Source organism: Chlorocebus sabaeus, chromosome 2 (genome assembly GCF_047675955.1).
Source record: "Chlorocebus sabaeus isolate Y175 chromosome 2, mChlSab1.0.hap1, whole genome shotgun sequence".
NCBI lineage: Eukaryota > Metazoa > Chordata > Mammalia > Primates > Cercopithecidae > Chlorocebus > Chlorocebus sabaeus.
The window spans coordinates 52,035,193-52,053,363 of NC_132905.1; the positions used below are offsets into that span (position 1 = coordinate 52,035,193).

Here is an 18,171-nt window from a genome sequence, read left to right on the forward strand (position 1 = left end):
TCTCAAATCACCAGGAAACAAAATTGAGGCAAATTACTCCAGAAGTCAATTTTATGAAATCAAGACAAATATTCTTAAAAATACACACACACACATACACACACACACCCCGTGGTCTTTACATTTCATGTGACATAAGATCACAAGGATGAAAAGCAAAAGGAATACAACGGGCACATTATTGTCCACGGATATTAGCATGAGGTACATAAAGTGAAAAATTAGTTGGGGTTTATTGTAGATGAGTATGTAAGTGGTCACTTAAGAAAAGCTGTATTATTTGATGACTAACAAATTTTGTGGAACTCATAAATGAACAACTTTTCTGAGAGACACTTGCAAGTTAGAAAAAGCCAAATCTGAGGAAAGTGCACCTCCCCTGCCCCAATCCCATCTCAAGTTAAGAGTCATAAGATAAACACCACCTTTTGCTGCCCTAGCTTCATCTGGTAGCAATATAGATGTGGGAGTCTAGTATTCCCCACATTCCACTCATTTCCTCATAAAGACCCCAGAGTTGCTACTAGGACTTAAAAGTTCCAAACACAGATGTACTTGCTTTTTGAGAGAAGGGCAAGGGAGAAGGGAGTATAGATGTTTTTTCCCAGGAGTCCACTTTATACATCATTCCTAATATGAACACCCTATGTTTATTATAAAAAGAACTCTTCATATACTTTATTTGTTCTAGTCCCACAAATTGGCAAGGCCTCAATCAAGTTGTAATCCAGGTACTTTTTTTGGAGGAGAAAGGGCTACAGGCGCACATCTTCCAAGTACATGACATCAGCAGCGTAGTCCGTGCACCCTGCCTTACAAATGGGACCCAGAAAATTTATTGGTAGTAAACTTCCTACGTCTATACTAGACATTATCAGCCTAAGACTTCCTGAGAAATAGACACCCTGTCAATCATCTGATCAGACGTGTGCTTGCACAGGGCTCTGCTCAAGCTAGGCGTTCAGTAACTGTTACATTATACTTGACTCCAATTTTGTTCCACTCATGAATAAAAATTTACTGAGGACTGAACTTGGGAATGCGTGTCCTGAAAGTAGAAACCCTCAGTCTTTGGCCCATCTGGGCAGGGAGAAAGAGGTTTCTCAAACGAGCCAAGACAAATCAGAGATCTTAATTTCATCTTCTTAAAACATAAATCAGATCACTGATTAAAAAGAACTTCACATTCCCCTAGAGCAGTGCTAACAAAAAATGAGAGCCACATATGTAATTTCAAATTTTCCAGAAGCCACATAAGAAAGTAAAAACGAGCGAAATTTAATTTCAAATTTTAATTGAAATTTAATTTTAAATTTATATTTAATATATTTCATGGAACCCAATATATCAGAAATACCACTGCCAACATGTAATCAATATAAAAGCTATTAATGAGCTATTTTACATCCTTTTTTCATGCTAAGTCACTATACTCGTGTGTATTTTACACTTACAACATCTCAATTGGACTAGTCAACTTTCAAGTGTTCAACAGCCACATGTGTGGCCGGCAGTTACCACACTGGCTGGACAGCGCAGATACAGAAGAAAACCCCAAGTCCCTATCCTTCAGGGCCCTGATGATTTGGACCCTCCTGACCTCCTCTCCCACTCTCCCTCTCTGGAGCTTCACTGGAGGCCTCTATCAGCCTCAAGGACGTTGCCGAAATGAATGAAAGCACGTTACAAATATCCGAAGCTAGGCCTTGCGTGATTACAGTACAGGCCGAGAGAGGCAAGGCTGCTAGTCAAGGTCAGACGGCGAGGTGGGGTGAGGTCGGGGCCTAGCCGAAGCTCGCAGAGAGGAAAACAAGCCTCCGCGTCGCCCGCCCCGCCGCCCCCCGTCTCACCTCCTCCTTCAGGTAGTCAAACTTCGTAGGCTCCGGCTGCCGGGCCGCCCAGTTCTTCTGTTTCCTTTTCAAATCCCGGTCGAAGATATTTAGCGCTCTGAGCGAGGTGCTCCCGCGGGGAGAGACACCAGAGGTGACTTCCCTACTGCCAGGGTTCTCTGCTGAGACCCTCGCCGCCCAAGGTCGCCGACATAAGCGCCAGAGCCCTGCCGGCCGCAGCATCTCCAGCTGCTACACCAATTGCCGGCACTTTTTGTCGTGCGCATGCGCCAGAGCGGCTTTTGTGCCTACTCCGAAGATCACAGAGGGATCGTGCAAGTAGTTTGGCCTAGTTCGCTTGCCATTACGGCAGAGCGCCACGCGGAGGATTGTGGGTGTGAGCCCCCATGTGAGGCTCGGGAAGGACTCCCGACGGTAAGTGGGGATGAGCTCGAGTTGAAGAGCTTGAGGGGACGTAGGTGTGGCGCAGGGGAAGAACTAGTCTCTAACAGGATCTCCTTCGGATCTGCGAGGGGTTTTGCCCCTCCTCCTCAGCCTTTTCGGCCTCATTCTTCAGACTTCATCGATCCTTTTCAGGGTCGCTTCTCAAATCAGTCTGTTAGCTGTGCCCCTGCGGTACGGAAGGTGGGAAGGAGACCCTCGTTCAGGGACCAGCCTTGTGTTCGCATTAGAGAGCGGGCAGAAGGGGAGGGTGGGCTGCGGGGACGTGGGCGCATGTCGGAAGTGAGGTCTGGTCGCCTTCCCCTCTCTCGAATTATCTGACAACGAGTGCTTTCGTTGTAAATATTTACAATACATACATTACTTTTCCTTGTTGAGGTGGTACCTACCTCGTAAGATTGCTCGGAGAGTTAAGTGCTGTAATAAATCGAAAGATGTATAAATGCACCAGCGATAGCTTCAGTTTTTCCTGGTTAGTGTAATTAAAAGGACTTGATTTTTAAATAAGGAATGCTGGCCTTTAATTTTTTTTTTTTTTTTTTTTGCTGTTAATAACGACTTTTGGCTCTTTGCAAAATTCCCATGCAGAGATGCTAAACCATTAGGGACTATTCACAAGGGAGCAATATTAATTTATACATATATATATATGTTCTAGTGTGTTTTGGGGGATCAACTCATTTGGGCCTTCATCACTTGTAGGATAAGATATTATAGAAATAAGTGATATTTATTAACTGGAGTGAGACTTTACGTGGAGATTCAAGCTTACTGTTTTATTTATTTTTAAACTTTTTATTACTTTTGAAGGATGATTGGATTTAAAGAGGGAACTTTGTGAGCTAAACCTGAGTTGATTTTGGTCTGTTTAGTTAGGATGCTAGCCTTATAGAACTGAAGGCTGTTGGCAGTAGCAGGAGATAAGGAGTAGCAGAATGAGACCAGAATGTGAAGAAACAAATGAGGCCAACTGAGGCTAGGGAATCTTACTTTTTGTTTTTGGTAGACAGGGTCTCGCTCTGTTGCCCCAGCTGGTGTGCTGTAGTGCCCGTAGGCTCACTCTAGCCAAGACCTCCCGGGTGGAAGTGATCCTCTTGCCTCAGCCTCCAGAGTAGCTGGGACTACAGGCGCCCACCATGCTGGGCTCATTTTTCTATTTCTTGTGGGGTTTTACCATGTCACCCAGGCTGGTCCTGAACTCCTGGGCTCAACTGATCCACCCACCGTGGCCTCCCAAAGTGCTGGTGAGCCACCTTGCCCTGTCTAGGGAATCTTAATTACATTTGCTTTCAATTAGTAACACATACAGGTATACAGATAGAAATTCTAAGTGAGAACAATGGACATATATTTGTTCCCCTCCATAAAGCCCTGGGATTCTGCTTTGTCTGCCTTAAGTTTATTTCTCTAAATGATCTGTAATGGAAAGACGATATTTTGGTATGTTTCTGCTTTCTTGCATGTGACCCAGAATAAGTTGGAGAGATGAAATTAGACTTGTTGCCTTTATTTTACATACATTAGACTGAGAATATATTGTGAATTTATGTGTTTTAAAACATTTAATTATGGTACTAACCATTATTACCATTAAAACATTTGTTTTATTTTTTAGTATTTGGTTTCTTCAAGCATTTGGTCAAGATTAAAAATTTAAAATGTCATCCAAACAAGAAATAATGAATGACCAGCGGTTTAGACGGGTCGCAAAGGACCCCAGATTTTGGGAAATGCCAGAAAAGGATCGAAAAGTCAAAATTGACAAGAGATTTCGAGCCATGTTTCATGACAAGAAGTTCAAGTTGAACTATGCCGTGGATAAAAGAGGACGCCCCATTAACCATAGCACTACAGAGGATTTGAAACGTTTTTATGACCTTTCAGATTCTGATTCCGATCTCTCTGATGAAGACAACAAAGCATCAAATCAAAAGAAAATAAAGAAGAAAAAAACCCAGACTAAAAAAGAAATAGATTCAAAAAATCTAGTTGAGGAGAAAAAGAAAGAAACCAAGAAAGCTAATCAAAAGAGTTCCAAAAATAAAACTGATTTAGATAATTCTGGAGGAATTAAAAAAATGAAAACCTCATGTAAATTTAAGATAGATTCAAACATAAGTCCGAAGAAGGATAGCAAAGAATTTACACAAAAAAGTGCAAAAGAGAAAAAAAACATTGTTCAACGTACTACAGACTCTTCTCTCAAAGAAAAACGAAGGACATTAGACTCGGGCACCTCTGAAATTGTGAAATCTTCCAGGACCAAGCGTTCTAAGACAAGAGGAAAAATGCAATCAGGTAGATTGGAAAAACTTAGAGATTCTTGGATGTTGCATTATTTATTTTTATACTGATCTTTCAAAAATGTAAACACATTAATAAGTATTTTCATAGTATTATGGAATGGTCAAATGCTTATCTGGAAATATAAAGCTATAAAAGAAATATGCAGTGATTATTAATTTTTGATGTGGCGCTAGAAGACAGACATGAGAATTTGAATCTTGAAGTTAAACAGTGATTTTGATTAGTAGTGAGCTCTAGTGAGAACTATATTCTCTAACCAGATGTTGTATGTCATTACATGATAAGAAGAGATGTGCTTAAAGAAGGTAAGTAGGCCAGGCACGGTGGCTTATGCCTGTAATCCCAGCACTTTGGGAGGCCAAGGAGGGTAGATCACTTGAGATCAGGAGTTCAAGACCAGTCTGGCCAACATGGTGAAACCCCATCTCTACCCAAAACACAAAAAATAGCCAGACATGGTGGCACACACCTGTAGTCCCAGCTGTTCAGGAGACCGAGGCAGGAGAATCGCTTGAACCTAGGAGGTGGAGGTTACAGTAAGCTGAGATTGTACCACTGCACTCCAGACTGGCTAACAGAGTGAGACTCTGTCTCAAAAGTAAAATAAAATAAATAGTGTAAGTAGGACTCCTTCTCAAAAATAAGAGGGTAAGTAGAGTTGAGTACTCATTCATTAATTTGTTCAACTGCTCATTAACTAGTGTGTGGCAGACAGAATATGAGTAAGGCATTGTCGCCCATCTCAGGGCTGTCACTAGCTTATATGATATCTTTATGCAAATTAGAAAAATATATGCTCTCTGGACACACCGAGCTCCCAGGAGTCACACTTTGGTGAAGAGATGGCACCTTTGAAGCAACAGATTTTTTTGCCCCTGAGCAGACACAGCCCCCTCTGGAGTGCATGGCTTGGTGAGTGTAGGATGGCCTTGATTTTAGCCCTTCTTGTCCTTTGATAAATGCCCTTGTGCATGCTTAACTTTGTGCAGTGGCCCCTGTCTAAAGCAACATTGTCCAGCAGAAATATATAATTTTGGATTTTCTAGTAACCACATTAAAAAGACGAAACAGGTAAAATTCTTTTAAATAATGTATTTTATGTAACCCAATATATAAAAATTATTTCAATACGTAATCAATATAAAAGTCAGTGTGTATTTTACTTTCTATTTTCTACTCATTTCAAACTAACATCATACTATTTTCATATTAATGTCAAGTTAGACAAAACACGTTTCAAGTGCTCAGTTACCACATGTGACTACTGGCTACCATATTGGACAATTTAGGTCTAAAGTAGAAGAAAGTCAGAACCATAATACAAAGTGCAATAGTAGTAAGTGCCATAAAAGATGTTTAGCAGGAAGCCTTGGAAATCTGGAGGAAGAAGTCACTCAAGATGTGGTAATCAGAAAAATTCACAGGGGACACACTACTTTGGGGTGTGGAAAAATTTAAGTTTGAGGACCACAGTGTTCTACATGGAAATAACTTTTTGAGCAGAGATGTGATTGGGCATGTTCAGAAGAGATCAGTAGTCCCATTTGATTGAAGGGCCAAAATGAGTAGCAGCTAGAAATGATTGTTTGGAACTAGGTGAGAGACAGCTGGCTCTGTTTTGTGTTACGTGTTTACTAAACTTATTAAAATTTTATGTCACCTTCAGCAGCAAGCAATTTTGAGTGTTGATGTTGCTGATAGTTGATGATGTTCAAATGAGCCAGACCTGTCATTACAGGATCTAAGGAGGGGTCTTGATAGGTCAAGAGGTTTTAATAGGCCTAGAGGTCTCGATAGGCAGATATCACACTGGGAAGGTGGAAAGTATCAGGCAGTGGAGTGAGTTCTGAATAGCAGGGACTAGGGAGTCAGTGGTGGTATGCCATTTTACATAAGTGAGCAGCAGACCTCATGAGGCGTGGGAAGAAGGGATAGGAATCCGGTTACTGAAACTGAAGAATAGGATTGGAATGGGACCAGCAGCAAAGTTGATTTGGTGTTGAGTTAGTGAGGTAAGTTAGTCTAGGATCCACTTCATTTGGGGTGCTGAATTAATATAACATAGCTGTATAATCCTTTAGATTGATTTTACAGACTCTTTTTACATATCTTTTCTCATTTAATTTTCTCAGTTACCTTGAGCAATGAGACTGTATCAGCGAACAAGGTTAAAGTGACTTATGTAAGGACATGGAGACCTGGAACTGCAACTCAAGTCTTCTGATTCCTTCTACCCTACTATGTTGTTTGCAGTAATTTTGTTGGTTCCACAGTTTAGGAAAGGCATTACTCATAAATAAGGATTACGCAGCTCCATATATAATTTTCTGTTCATTATCCATTCATCAGTTATCATTACAGCAATTACTGTGTGCAAGGGACTGTTTAAATGCTATAAAGTAAAGGTGATGTGAGGACTTGGCAGTGTGATATTTGTCATTATAAAATGTTCATGCCCAGCACTTGCACTCCTAAATATGTTTTACATAAATAATTGGGTGTGTGCAAAGAATGTGCATTGCAGCATTATTTTTGAAATAAAATGGTAACTGGCTGGGCACGGTGGCTGACATCTATAATCCCAGCACTTTGGGAATGCGAGGTGGGTGGATTGCTTGAGGTCAGGAGTTTGAGACCAGCCTGGCCAACATGGCAAAATTTTTACAAAAATTTTGTAAAAATACAAAAATTAGCTGGGCATGGTGGTGCACAGCTGTAATCCCAGCTACTTGGGAGGCCGAGGCATGAGAATCACTTGAACCCAGGAGGTGGAGCTTGCAGTGAGCCAATATCGCACCACTGCACTCCAGCCTGGGCAACAGAGCAAGACACTGTCTCAAAAAATGAAAATAAAAATAAAATGGTAACAGATCATTAAGAGATTGATTAAATGTTATATGCAAACATCTATGATATATGAAGTTTAAAAAATAGGTTACAAAATAACAAATGATATGACCAGTTAAAAAAAGTTAGTATTTAAATCAGAGAAAGCAAATTTAGAGATATGGTTATATACTAAAATCACCAGTTATCTTTGAATGAAAAATTAGTAGTCACCTTTGTTTAATTTATTAACCATATTTTCCTAATTGTTTTTAGTTTCTAATGATCATTTATTATGTTTATAATTGGAGGAAAATGGTAAATGGTTTTTTTTTTTTTTTGAAGTTGCTGGATAAGTAGTAATATTTACTGTCACTACTAGAGTAATACCGTCTAGGAGTAGAGACAGTTGTTTATATTTGTGTAACCCCACATTGTCTTGCACAAGGCTGTGTACATTGTGGGCTCTAAGCAGATACTTTTTGGGTTTTATTTTATCTTTTTTTGTTTTTTGGAGACAGGGTCTCACTCTACTGCCCAGGCTGGAGTGCAGTGATACAATCACAGCTCACTGCAGCCTCAACTTCTTGGGCTCGGGTGATTCTCCCACCTCAGCCTTCCGAGTCACTGGGACCACAGGTGCACCCCACCATGCCCAGCTAATTTTTGTGTTTTTATACAGACAGAGTTTTGCCATGTCGCCCAGGCTTGTTTCAAACTTCTGGGCTCAAGATCCTCCCATTTTGGCCTCCTAATGTGACGGGATTACAGGCATGAGCCACTGCACTCAGCTGCAGATACTTATTGAATGAACAGATATTCTGAGTGTAGTTGATATTGTTAAAAACATTAAAATAGAAGACCTCTTTAAGTCTCTTACGCAACACTTTATTATTATACAACCCAAAGCGTGGTGTGTATACCATTGTCATAAGTGAGAAGATTTTTGATGATACTCAAACTTTTAAAATATTAATAGTTATGTACCATGTCAGTATCTTAGAAAACAGTGTAATTACCCCATCACTTCTGTGACTTCAGGAATATTGTTTAGAACAAAGCTAATTTTTAGAAAATTCTATTAAAAAATATATAAATGATATTTAACAATCATGAAAATGATATAATGATTGACAATTGAGAAATATTGCAATACTAGATAGACTGGGTCTGTAAAATGTTATTTCTAAGCTTGTTGCTTAAAAGTGAATTCTGCTTACCTTGTAACTTTCAGTGTTGTGTTTTTCTGATCTCATACACAATCTGTGACAATGCCTTCATTTTGGCGTTTTTCACTTCTATTGGCTAGTTATTTTTTTTATTAACCCCTGCTTCCTTGTGGTGGTAACATAAAAGCCCATTTCTTGCTTTTCCTTCTAACAGAATACCTTTTCATTCAGTTAGTTTCAGGTCAAATTGTATCTTTGTGAAGCCTTTTTATAAATACTTCTTTGCAGGCAAATTTAGATGTTTCTCACTGTATAGTGATTGAGAAGATAGGTTTATAAATCAGTAAACTGTTACCTTTTATTTATGAATCCATCAAGAGCATGAGATCATGTTACAAATCTTCTCTCTTTTTCCTTATCCTGGCTCAATTCTTTGTATGTAGTAAATAATAAATACTTGCTCAATGAATGGTTATTGTAAGATTATAGGACCAAAAGAAACTTAGTTCCAATTTCATTCTTAATTCTACAAACTTAGAGCTTGTAAGCAGAAACATAAGCTCCAATTTAAAGATGAATAAAACGTATAAGATATATCTACACACCCAGTAGACAGAAGTTTGAGATTGCTTTAGAAGTAGGAAATGAGCCCTTTCCGAGTTGTGAGGACTAAAATTTCCAACTTAAGCAAAAACAGTCTTTTAATCTTGGTGTATTGCTAATCATTACAGTTGATTACAAAGTTCAAGACCTGGCAGAAAAGTTGTAAATATTATTTCTCTGTCTTTATAGGTGATCTTATCCACATCACAGCTTCTGTTGTCAACTACATATGAATGAGTCACTGATCTCCAACCCAGACTTCTCTAAGCTGTATACTCTTATTATTGATCCTTTCTTTTAGATGACTGAGTGGCACTTCATATTCAACATATTCAAAACTGAGCTCATGATTTCCCTCCACCAAACAAACTAGTTCAAATCCAGTGTTCCCTTTTCATCTATCCATCTTCTTAGCTAGCTGGCTCTGAAAGCTAAGAAGCTATAACTCATCTTTGACACTTCCAAAATTCTCATTCCCCATATCAAATCTCCAGTCGGTAATTATTATTGGTTTCACTTCCTAACTGACTCTGAGATCCATGTACTTCTCTGCATACATACTGCCACCCAACTTAGTGGTACCTTCGTTTCTTGCCTTGTGTACTGTACTACCTTTGCTATATTCACATCTGTTCTTCACTTTCCCCAGTCAAGGTGATCTCCTCAATATGCAAGTCTGAAGATGACAGTATCCAAAAGAAGATGACATCCTGTTTTTTGAAAACAGCAGTGTCTTCCCAGTGCTTTTAGGAAAAACTCCAAGCTCTCTATATGGTTTTTAGATAGCTTGGCCTCTACTTAACTCTTCATTTCCATTTGTTACTTGATTCTGTGCTATCTGTGATCTGGATATGATTGTTGGCTTTTTCCTATTGGCAGATTTTTACAGGTACCTTCCTTGCTGTTTTAAACAAATTTCCATCTATTAGTCTAACTTTTGACTGTTTAATCCTCTTCATCCTTCAAGTAACAGCTCAGTTATCACTCACTTAGGGACCCTGTTATATCCCCTCAGAAAACATTCTTTCTTGAATATCTTAGTTGTGATTTTAACTTTTTCTGTGTATTGATTTTATTTGTCATCTATTCATGTATTCTTTTCACTCAGCTAGAAGTTTCACTGAGAGCACTGTTTGCTTTTCTTTTGCCAACTATCATATATTGAGCACTTAGCACATAGGAGGCACACTGTTAAGTATTGGATGAATGTCTGGATCTACTTGCATGATGTGAGCATGTGTTAGGATTTCTGTTAAATAACTTGGTTAAGTGTCTACTGAATTTGTATTTTCCTTTACTCTGTTTCATGGAAGTTGTGGTTAGGATTTCTATCATAAAAATTGACTAAGCATTTACTGAATTTATATTTGCCTTTACTGTGTTTCATAGAAATCATATTTTTATTGGATTTGATATCAAAATAATTTGGATTCAGTTTAATTCAGTTTAATGTATATCTTTTCTTAATTTCTTTCCCCTTTAATATTTTGCAGTGGTTCCACCTATAATGACAAGAGACAGTGATGGTTTTGAAAACTTGACAGATGTTGAAATGTTTGACATAGATGCTCTGGAGGAAGATTCAGAAAGTGTTAGTGGAAGTGATGAAGAATCTGAAAGTGAAATTACAGGTGTTGGTAGAGCTTCAGGTGATGATGATGATGGAAGTGAAGATGAAGAGGATGAAGAGGAAGATGAAGATGAGGATAGTGAGGATGATGATGAAAGTGACAGTGGCCCTGATCTAGCAAGGGGTAAAGGAAATATAGAAACTAGTTCTGAAGATGAAGATGATATGGCAGATTTGTTTCCAGAAGAATCTGGTTTTGAGCATGCTTGGAGAGAATTAGATAAAGATGCTCCTCGTGCTGATGAGGTAACCTTTTGAATAAACAAGATTATTTGTGAAAAACACAGTACAGGGAGCTTTTATGGGTGGTAGAATTGGTGTCATTAAGTGGGAAAAGCTTATTGGTAATAGTATTCTTGATGATTCTGATTAAAATTTGATATGGAATATAATTATGTGAACTAGAAGATGTCCAAGCAGATAAGGAAGAAGCTTTACATAAATAATTAAAAGTTGCGTGAAATTTTTAATACTTGTTTTGGCTAGTAGTTTATATTTCTGTTTGTATGGCACCTAATAGAAATGTTGCAGGGTAACATACTCAACTTCCTTACTCATGCATGCATGGCAAAATAGCTTAAACTTGGTACTTAAAAAATCAGCTCATGATCATGTTCTGATTTAACAAGAAGCAGGTAAGAGAAAGTGCTTATCTGTTACGGTTTTACTATTTTTTGGCTCATTTGAAGTTCTCTTTTATATACTGAATTACACTTAGATAACTACTGTACTGTTAATTTCAGAGGATGGGGGACAGAATTTATTACGTTTTTAGAATCTTTATCTTTCAAGTATTGATAATGATATGGATTATGTACTATTTATTTCTCATTTCTCAGATTACACGTCGATTAGCAGTTTGTAACATGGACTGGGATAGATTAAAGGCAAAAGATTTGCTGGCTCTGTTCAATTCATTTAAACCTAAAGGAGGTGTTATATTTTCCATCAAGGTGAGAATTCATTTCATTTGGAAGTAAATGTTTCTAGGCATTTTAAGTTAAATCTGTTTTTTTTTTTTTTTTTTTTTTTTTGCCATAGTTTTCATTTTTAGGAAAATAATGTGGAAGTTGTCTAATACAATTGAGTGTGAAACTTATGTAACAGGTGTAACTGTTAGAAAGGAAGAGGTGAAATTATTATTATTGATAGGTTATATGCTTGTTTACACATTAAAAACCCAAAGAAATAAAAGCTTAGTAAAGGGACAGGGTATAAGAACTGTTTTTTTTTTTTTTTTTTTTTTTTTTTTTTGAGACGGAGTCTTGCTCTGTAGCCCGGGCTGGACTGCAGTGGCCGGATCTCAGCTCACTGCAAGCTCCGCCTCCCGGGTTTACGCCATTCTCCTGCCTCAGCCTCCGGAGTAGCTGGGACTACAGGCGCCCGCCACCTCGCCCGGCTTTTTTTTTTTTGTATTCTTAGTAGAGACGGGGTTTCACCGTGTTCGCCAGGATGGTCTCGATCTCCTGACCTCGTGATCCGCCCGTCTCGGCCTCCCAAAGTGCTGGGATTACAGGCTTGAGCCACCGCGCCCGGCCAAGAACTGTTTTTAAAAATAAATTGCATTCCTTATTGCTAACACTGGCCAATTAAGGAAAAAAAAAATCTATACTAGAAATAAAACCATATAAAGTACTTGGGAATTACCTTAATAAACACAAATGACCTATGTGAAGTAAAGTGTAACACTTGATAAATTTGAAAAACTTACATAGATTTGGAGACACCTTATTTCAAGCCAACCTAATGATTAAGAATCCGGACTTTGCATTATGACAGACCGGGGTTCAAATCTTGATTCTCGTAAGTGCTATGTGATCCTGGACGTTTAATTAATCTCTCAAATATGTTTACATCTTTCTAATATATCCAAGTGGATATATAACAATAGTATTGGTGGCTGTAAGGATTACGTATAAAGGAGCTCACACTAAGTATTTAGTGCAGTGCCAGTATTTAGTCCTGCCCTCAATCGTTGTTAGAGATTGAATCTTCCTTATCCAAAATGCTTGGGATCAGAAGTGTTTTGAATTTCAGATTTTGAAATAAAATTGCATTATATATACTTACTGGTTGAGCATCCCAGTTCCAAAATCTGAAATGCTCCAGTGAGCATTTCCTTTGAACCTCATGCTGACAGTCAAAAAGTTGGGAATTTCGGATTTGGGATTTGGGATGCTCAACCTGTATTACTGTTTAAATATTTAAAGATGTTATGTCTACAGTTCTAGTGTAATTTTGATCAAAATCACAGTTCAAGTCAAAGTTAAGAAAAAGGATACCAATAATCATCTAAAAGAATAAACAAATTAAGAGTAGCTAATAAAGTTTTGAGAAATCATGTTAGTATAAAAACTTACCCTGTCACTTCTCAGCCTTTTGGCTAAGATCAAGTATAAAAACTGATCATACAAGTTGCAATATCTAAACATTCTATGATGCTATTGGGGTTGACAGGTTTGAGTAAAAATGGGACAAATTGGTAGAACAGAATAGAGTTTATATGATAACTTAGATCAAAATAGGCTGCTTGAATATTTGGACAAATGAACAAGTCATTGGATAGAGAGCTTGATTCAGATCTTTACCTCCTGATAGCCGCAACGAAACTCTAGATGAAGCAAAGGAAAAAAAATTAAAAGTCAAGCCAAAGAAACAATTTTAAAAACTTGTGTTTTAGGCGATAGTAAGAATTTCTAGACTTAGAACTAAGAAGAAAAAAAAGAATCAAAAGATGCGACTCTATATATATATTATAAACTTATGTATTAAACCTATTGTGTGTATATATATACAATTAAAGTTAGTAAGAAAAACTTGGATCATCTTGTTGATAAATTTCGTATTTCAGACAGTTCAAAAAAGCATGTATTCATTAACAAATGTGTATTAAGCCCAGTAGTATCAAAGCGATGTCATTACTACAATTATTTCTTGACTCTCAAAGTAGGCAGGATTTTAGAAAATACCACACCTGGTGAGAGTGAATCCTTTTTCTCATATCGAGACTATACCTAATCAGTATAAGGTTGTCATCAGTTCTGTTCTATTTCTTTAAAGAAAGCACTGGGTAAATGGTATGACAGAGATAAGTTGGTTATTACAAAATTGATTTTCATTATATGTTTATTTTTCTGTATTTCATGTAAACTATTTAATTTGCTCACTTTTCGTGTGTGTGTTTATATTCAGATTTCCTTGAGTTTAGCATCTTGTTTTGCTTCTAATTTTTCCTTTGGGTCTCAGAACCATTTGTTTTTCAAGCCTCGTATCTGTTAGTCTCCAGCCAGAGTGATCTATTTTTAAAGAAAATTTCTCAGAATGCTCTAGCTTCCTATAGTGGATTTGGAAGTGAGTCGCCCTTGCTGTTTTCATTGAGTCAAGTCGTGACTTTTAGAGTTCCTGACCTCAACAGGTCTAGATATTTGTGTAAAGGAATGTACAAATTACATTGATCCTATTTTTTCTGTTTAGATATATCCTTCAGAGTTTGGAAAGGAGAGGATGAAGGAAGAGCAAGTTCAAGGACCCGTAGAGCTATTAAGTATTCCTGAAGATGCCCCAGAAAAGGACTGGTATTAAATCACTATAGAAAATAAAACTAAACCTCATAAATTCATGTTATTAGTTCAGAATTCTGGTCATCTTGATAGTTAAAACTGAAGTTTATACTTGTGCCATTCATGGTTAAAACAGGTTGCAAAACAGATTTAAAGTCTGTTAAAATGGTACATTATTCCAAGAAGATTTTTGTTTATGTATATTTATATTTCTGTATTCATGAAAATAATTATTGCAGTTTTTGGAAAACATTTCATGATTAAACTGATTTGGAATTCTTTTGAATTCTTTCAGCCTCGTTGCTCTGAATTAGTACGTTTTGCTTTTTTTTTTGAGACATCGTTGAAGCTCTGTTTGCTTTCAAATTATATGATTTTTCTTATTTGAGAATCGACTAGAAAAGTGAAAGAATGATAAAACATTTTTTTTATCATCATGGTGCAATATAGAAAATAATTTCAGATAGTTTTTAAGCCACTAGGTGGAGCTATATTTACACATAATAAAAATGAGGGTTAAATAGGTAAGAGCAGATGAAGATCTTCAAAGAATGTGTTGTATCAATGCTTTGTGTGGAACTTAAAAAAAAAAAGGAATGTGTTGCAGTTAAGCAAAATTAAACTTATAGACTCTTAAATATTTTGCAAGATCAGGAATGTCTTTGTAGCTAATGCCTTTCTAATGTTTTATAATAGAATTATCTTCATTGGCTTTACTTGAGAAGGTGGTATGTGATAGCAAAATGAAATAACTATTCTGTGAGTTAAATTATAGATAAGCACATATAATTCCCACATGCTCCTTTCCTAGATACCATATTCCAATCCAAATACTTGTACCTTGTGAGAATAATAAGTTGAGCTTAAGTATTTAATGTTTATAAAGACAAAGTCATGAAAGAAAGATGGCTTGGTATGAAGGCCAGCTTATAATATGTTTTTCTTGAAAGAATTACATTTATTTTTTAAAGGGAAATGTTTGTGTTTCTGTATAAGTATGTTTAATTAGTTTTTCCCACTTTAGGACCTCTAGAGAAAAATTGAGAGATTATCAATTCAAACGACTGAAGTACTATTATGCAGTCGTAGACTGTGATTCTCCGGAAACAGCTAGTAAAATTTATGAGGATTGTGATGGCTTGGAATTTGAAAGTAGTTGTTCTTTCATAGATCTAAGGTAATCCAGTGTATATATTACCAATTTAGTCTTTTGGTACAACATGATTATAAGAAGTAAAATATTTGAACTGATAGTGATCTCTGTTTTATATTCTAAAATGATTATTTTTGCTTTTGGGTTAACTCTATTGCATGGAACATCACTCCTAAGAAAGAAAACAAGAAAATGCTAAAGTATTATGTATGAATCATCCCCACATCTTTTTCCTTTCAGACATATTGGCTCTGTTTTTAAGATGGTGTACCCTACACAATGATATTTCCTTGCAACTGCTTTTTAGAGCTAGGAACCAAATGAAGTTAACTTTTAAAAATGCATGGAGGAAAGGGCAGAGGAATTTGCTAACAGACTGTTATCTCTAGATCCATGCTATCCAGTATAGTAGCCACTAGTCATATTTGGTTATTTTAGTTAAATAAAATTTAAAATTCAGTTGCATAGTCATATTTCAAATAATTAATGGTTACATTTTGGACAGAGCAGATACAGAACATTGCCCTTGTCACAGAAAGTTCTGTTGGACAATACTGCTCTAAATGTAAATGACTAAATGTACAATTAGGAAATTGTAAGAATCAACCTTAAGCTTTCACTTGTTTTCAGTGACACCTCATGTATATGATACTTTGTATTCACAGTGCTTACCCTTTAATAATTATATTTGATCTTTAAAATACGATACAGCCAACTGGGCATAGTAGCTCATGCCTGTAATCCCAGCACTTTGGGAGGCCTAAGCAGGAAGATCGCTTGAGCCCAGGAGTTCAAGACCAGCCTGGGCAACATGGTGAGACCCTGTCTCTACAAAAAATTTTAAAAGTAAAAATTAGCCAGGTATGTTGGCACACGCCTGTAGAGGATTGCTTGAGCCTAGGCCGTTGAGACTTCAGTGAGCCATGATTATGCCATGGCCCTCCAACCTGGGTGATGGAGCAAGACCCTCTCTCTAAAAGCAACAACAAAAACATGTAGTCAGTGACTGCACTATCAAGTCTGGATCTTTTTGAAACGTGAGGGACCCACATGTGCTTGCACCTGACTCATTAATTGACTCCTAATGCAGGGTTTCTATCTATCCAGCATTCTTTTAAATTTAGAGGAATTATAGTTATAGCTTATGAATTTCAGAAATTTGTACAAACATGAATTCATTAAGAAATACACAGAGGTTATGTCTAACATTGTCTCTTAAACGTGTGTCTTTTAGAAAGTTATATGTATGGTTATCACTGCAGTGTATGTTTAAATAAATTTTTTTTCTTTACTTCTTAGGTTTATACCAGATGATATTACTTTTGATGATGAGCCTAAGGATGTAGCCTCAGAAGTGGATTTAACAGCATATAAACCAAAATATTTCACATCTGCTGCAATGGGAACATCAACGGTATTTCTTAACTTTAAAAAATATGTAGCTGGACTCTATTGCTTTATGAAGAGAGTTTGTATATTATATCATCTTTAAAAATGGAAAGTATTAATTTTTTGTTATTATTTTTTCTTGAGACAGAGTCTCGCTCTCTCACCCAGGCTGGAGTACAGTGGTATGATTACTGTAACCTCTGCCTCACAGGATGAAGCGATTCTCGTGCCTCAGCTGCCCAAGTAGCTGGGTTTACAGGTGTGCACCACTACACCTGGCTAATTTTTGTATTTTTACTAGGGACAGGGTTTCATCATATTGACCAGGCTGATGTCAAACTCCTGACCTCAAGTGATCCTCCCGCCTTGGCCTCCCAAAGTGCTTGGATTACAGGCGTTGTGAGCTACTGCTCGCAGCCTCAAAGTATTCCAAATTTAAATGTATGGGTACAGATAGAAATGAGACACAAGTGTGTCTGCATCTACCATATCTGTGAACCTATTTTCAGATTCTTGTTATGCATTTAAGCCTGTGTCAGTTACCTGCTGTTGTTTCTTTTTTCTCTTCTGTCTTTCCTATACACTCTTCTGTCTTTCCTGTACACTCTAATACATCAGTTATTAATATCCTAGGGAATAAGGGGAAGTGGATAATAAATTACCTCGCAGCACAGTTAAACAAAACTAGTGAAGATTTAAAATAGGAGTACCTTTTTCTGCAGATATGATTCAAAACTGTAAAAAGAATTGATGTGGAATAATTAAGGTATGATAGATGTCACATTAATGCTTTGTAACAAATAGCCAAAAGGTTTTTTGTCTATTGAAATAGTTTATTACTTAGGTGACTACCTTCTCCCTTTTCTTTTTTTTTTTAAAGACAGAGTCTTGCTCTGTTGCCCAGGCTGGAGTGCAGTGGCACGATCTCAGTTCACTGCAACCTCTGCCTCCTTGGTTCAAGTGATTCTCCTGCCTCAGCCTCCCCAGTAGCTGGGATTATAGGTGTTCACCACCACACCCAGCTAATTTTTGTATTTTTAGTAGAGACTGGGTTTCACCATCTTGGCCAGGCTGATCTTGAACTCCTGAGCTCAGGTGATCCTCCCCTCTGCCTCCCAAAGTGCTGGGATTATAAGTGTGAGCCACTGTGCCTGGCTCCTTCTCCCTTTTCTTTTTTTTTTTCTTTTTTTGGAGACTGAGTCTCACTCTGTCACTCAGGCTGGAGTACAGTGGCACAATCCTG

At 37.3% G+C, this 18,171-nt stretch overlaps 2 protein-coding genes across 8 annotated transcripts in view; one reads left to right on the forward strand and one right to left on the reverse strand.

The window, feature by feature from the left end:
- NDUFAF5 (NADH:ubiquinone oxidoreductase complex assembly factor 5) overlaps positions 1–2,130 on the reverse strand; it is a 35,627-nt gene extending 33,497 nt beyond the window's left edge. For 3 of the 5 annotated variants that reach the window (XM_037984753.2, XM_073008423.1, XM_037984754.2), the window contains exon 1: positions 1,851–2,130. In XM_037984753.2, coding sequence (XP_037840681.2) covers positions 1,851–2,072 — 222 coding nt within the window. In that variant the 5' untranslated portion in view covers positions 2,073–2,130. The remainder of the gene's footprint in view (positions 1–1,850) is intronic. The other 2 variants (XR_005235674.2, XM_007960439.3) reach the window with 2 other exon arrangements.
- Positions 2,131–2,158: 28 nt separating this feature from the next.
- Positions 2,159–18,171, forward strand: part of ESF1 (ESF1 nucleolar pre-rRNA processing protein homolog) — a 68,826-nt gene continuing 52,813 nt past the window's right edge. The window contains exons 1-7 of one of the 3 annotated variants that reach the window (XM_037984752.2): positions 2,159–2,264; positions 3,907–4,589; positions 10,690–11,072; positions 11,666–11,779; positions 14,301–14,401; positions 15,411–15,563; positions 16,839–16,953. In XM_037984752.2, coding sequence (XP_037840680.2) covers positions 3,950–4,589; positions 10,690–11,072; positions 11,666–11,779; positions 14,301–14,401; positions 15,411–15,563; positions 16,839–16,953 — 1,506 coding nt within the window. In that variant the 5' untranslated portion in view covers positions 2,159–2,264; positions 3,907–3,949. Of the gene's footprint in view, positions 2,265–2,455; positions 2,475–3,906; positions 4,590–10,689; positions 11,073–11,665; positions 11,780–14,300; positions 14,402–15,410; positions 15,564–16,838; positions 16,954–18,171 lie in introns of those variants that run through there. The other 2 variants (XM_073008415.1, XM_073008417.1) reach the window with 2 other exon arrangements.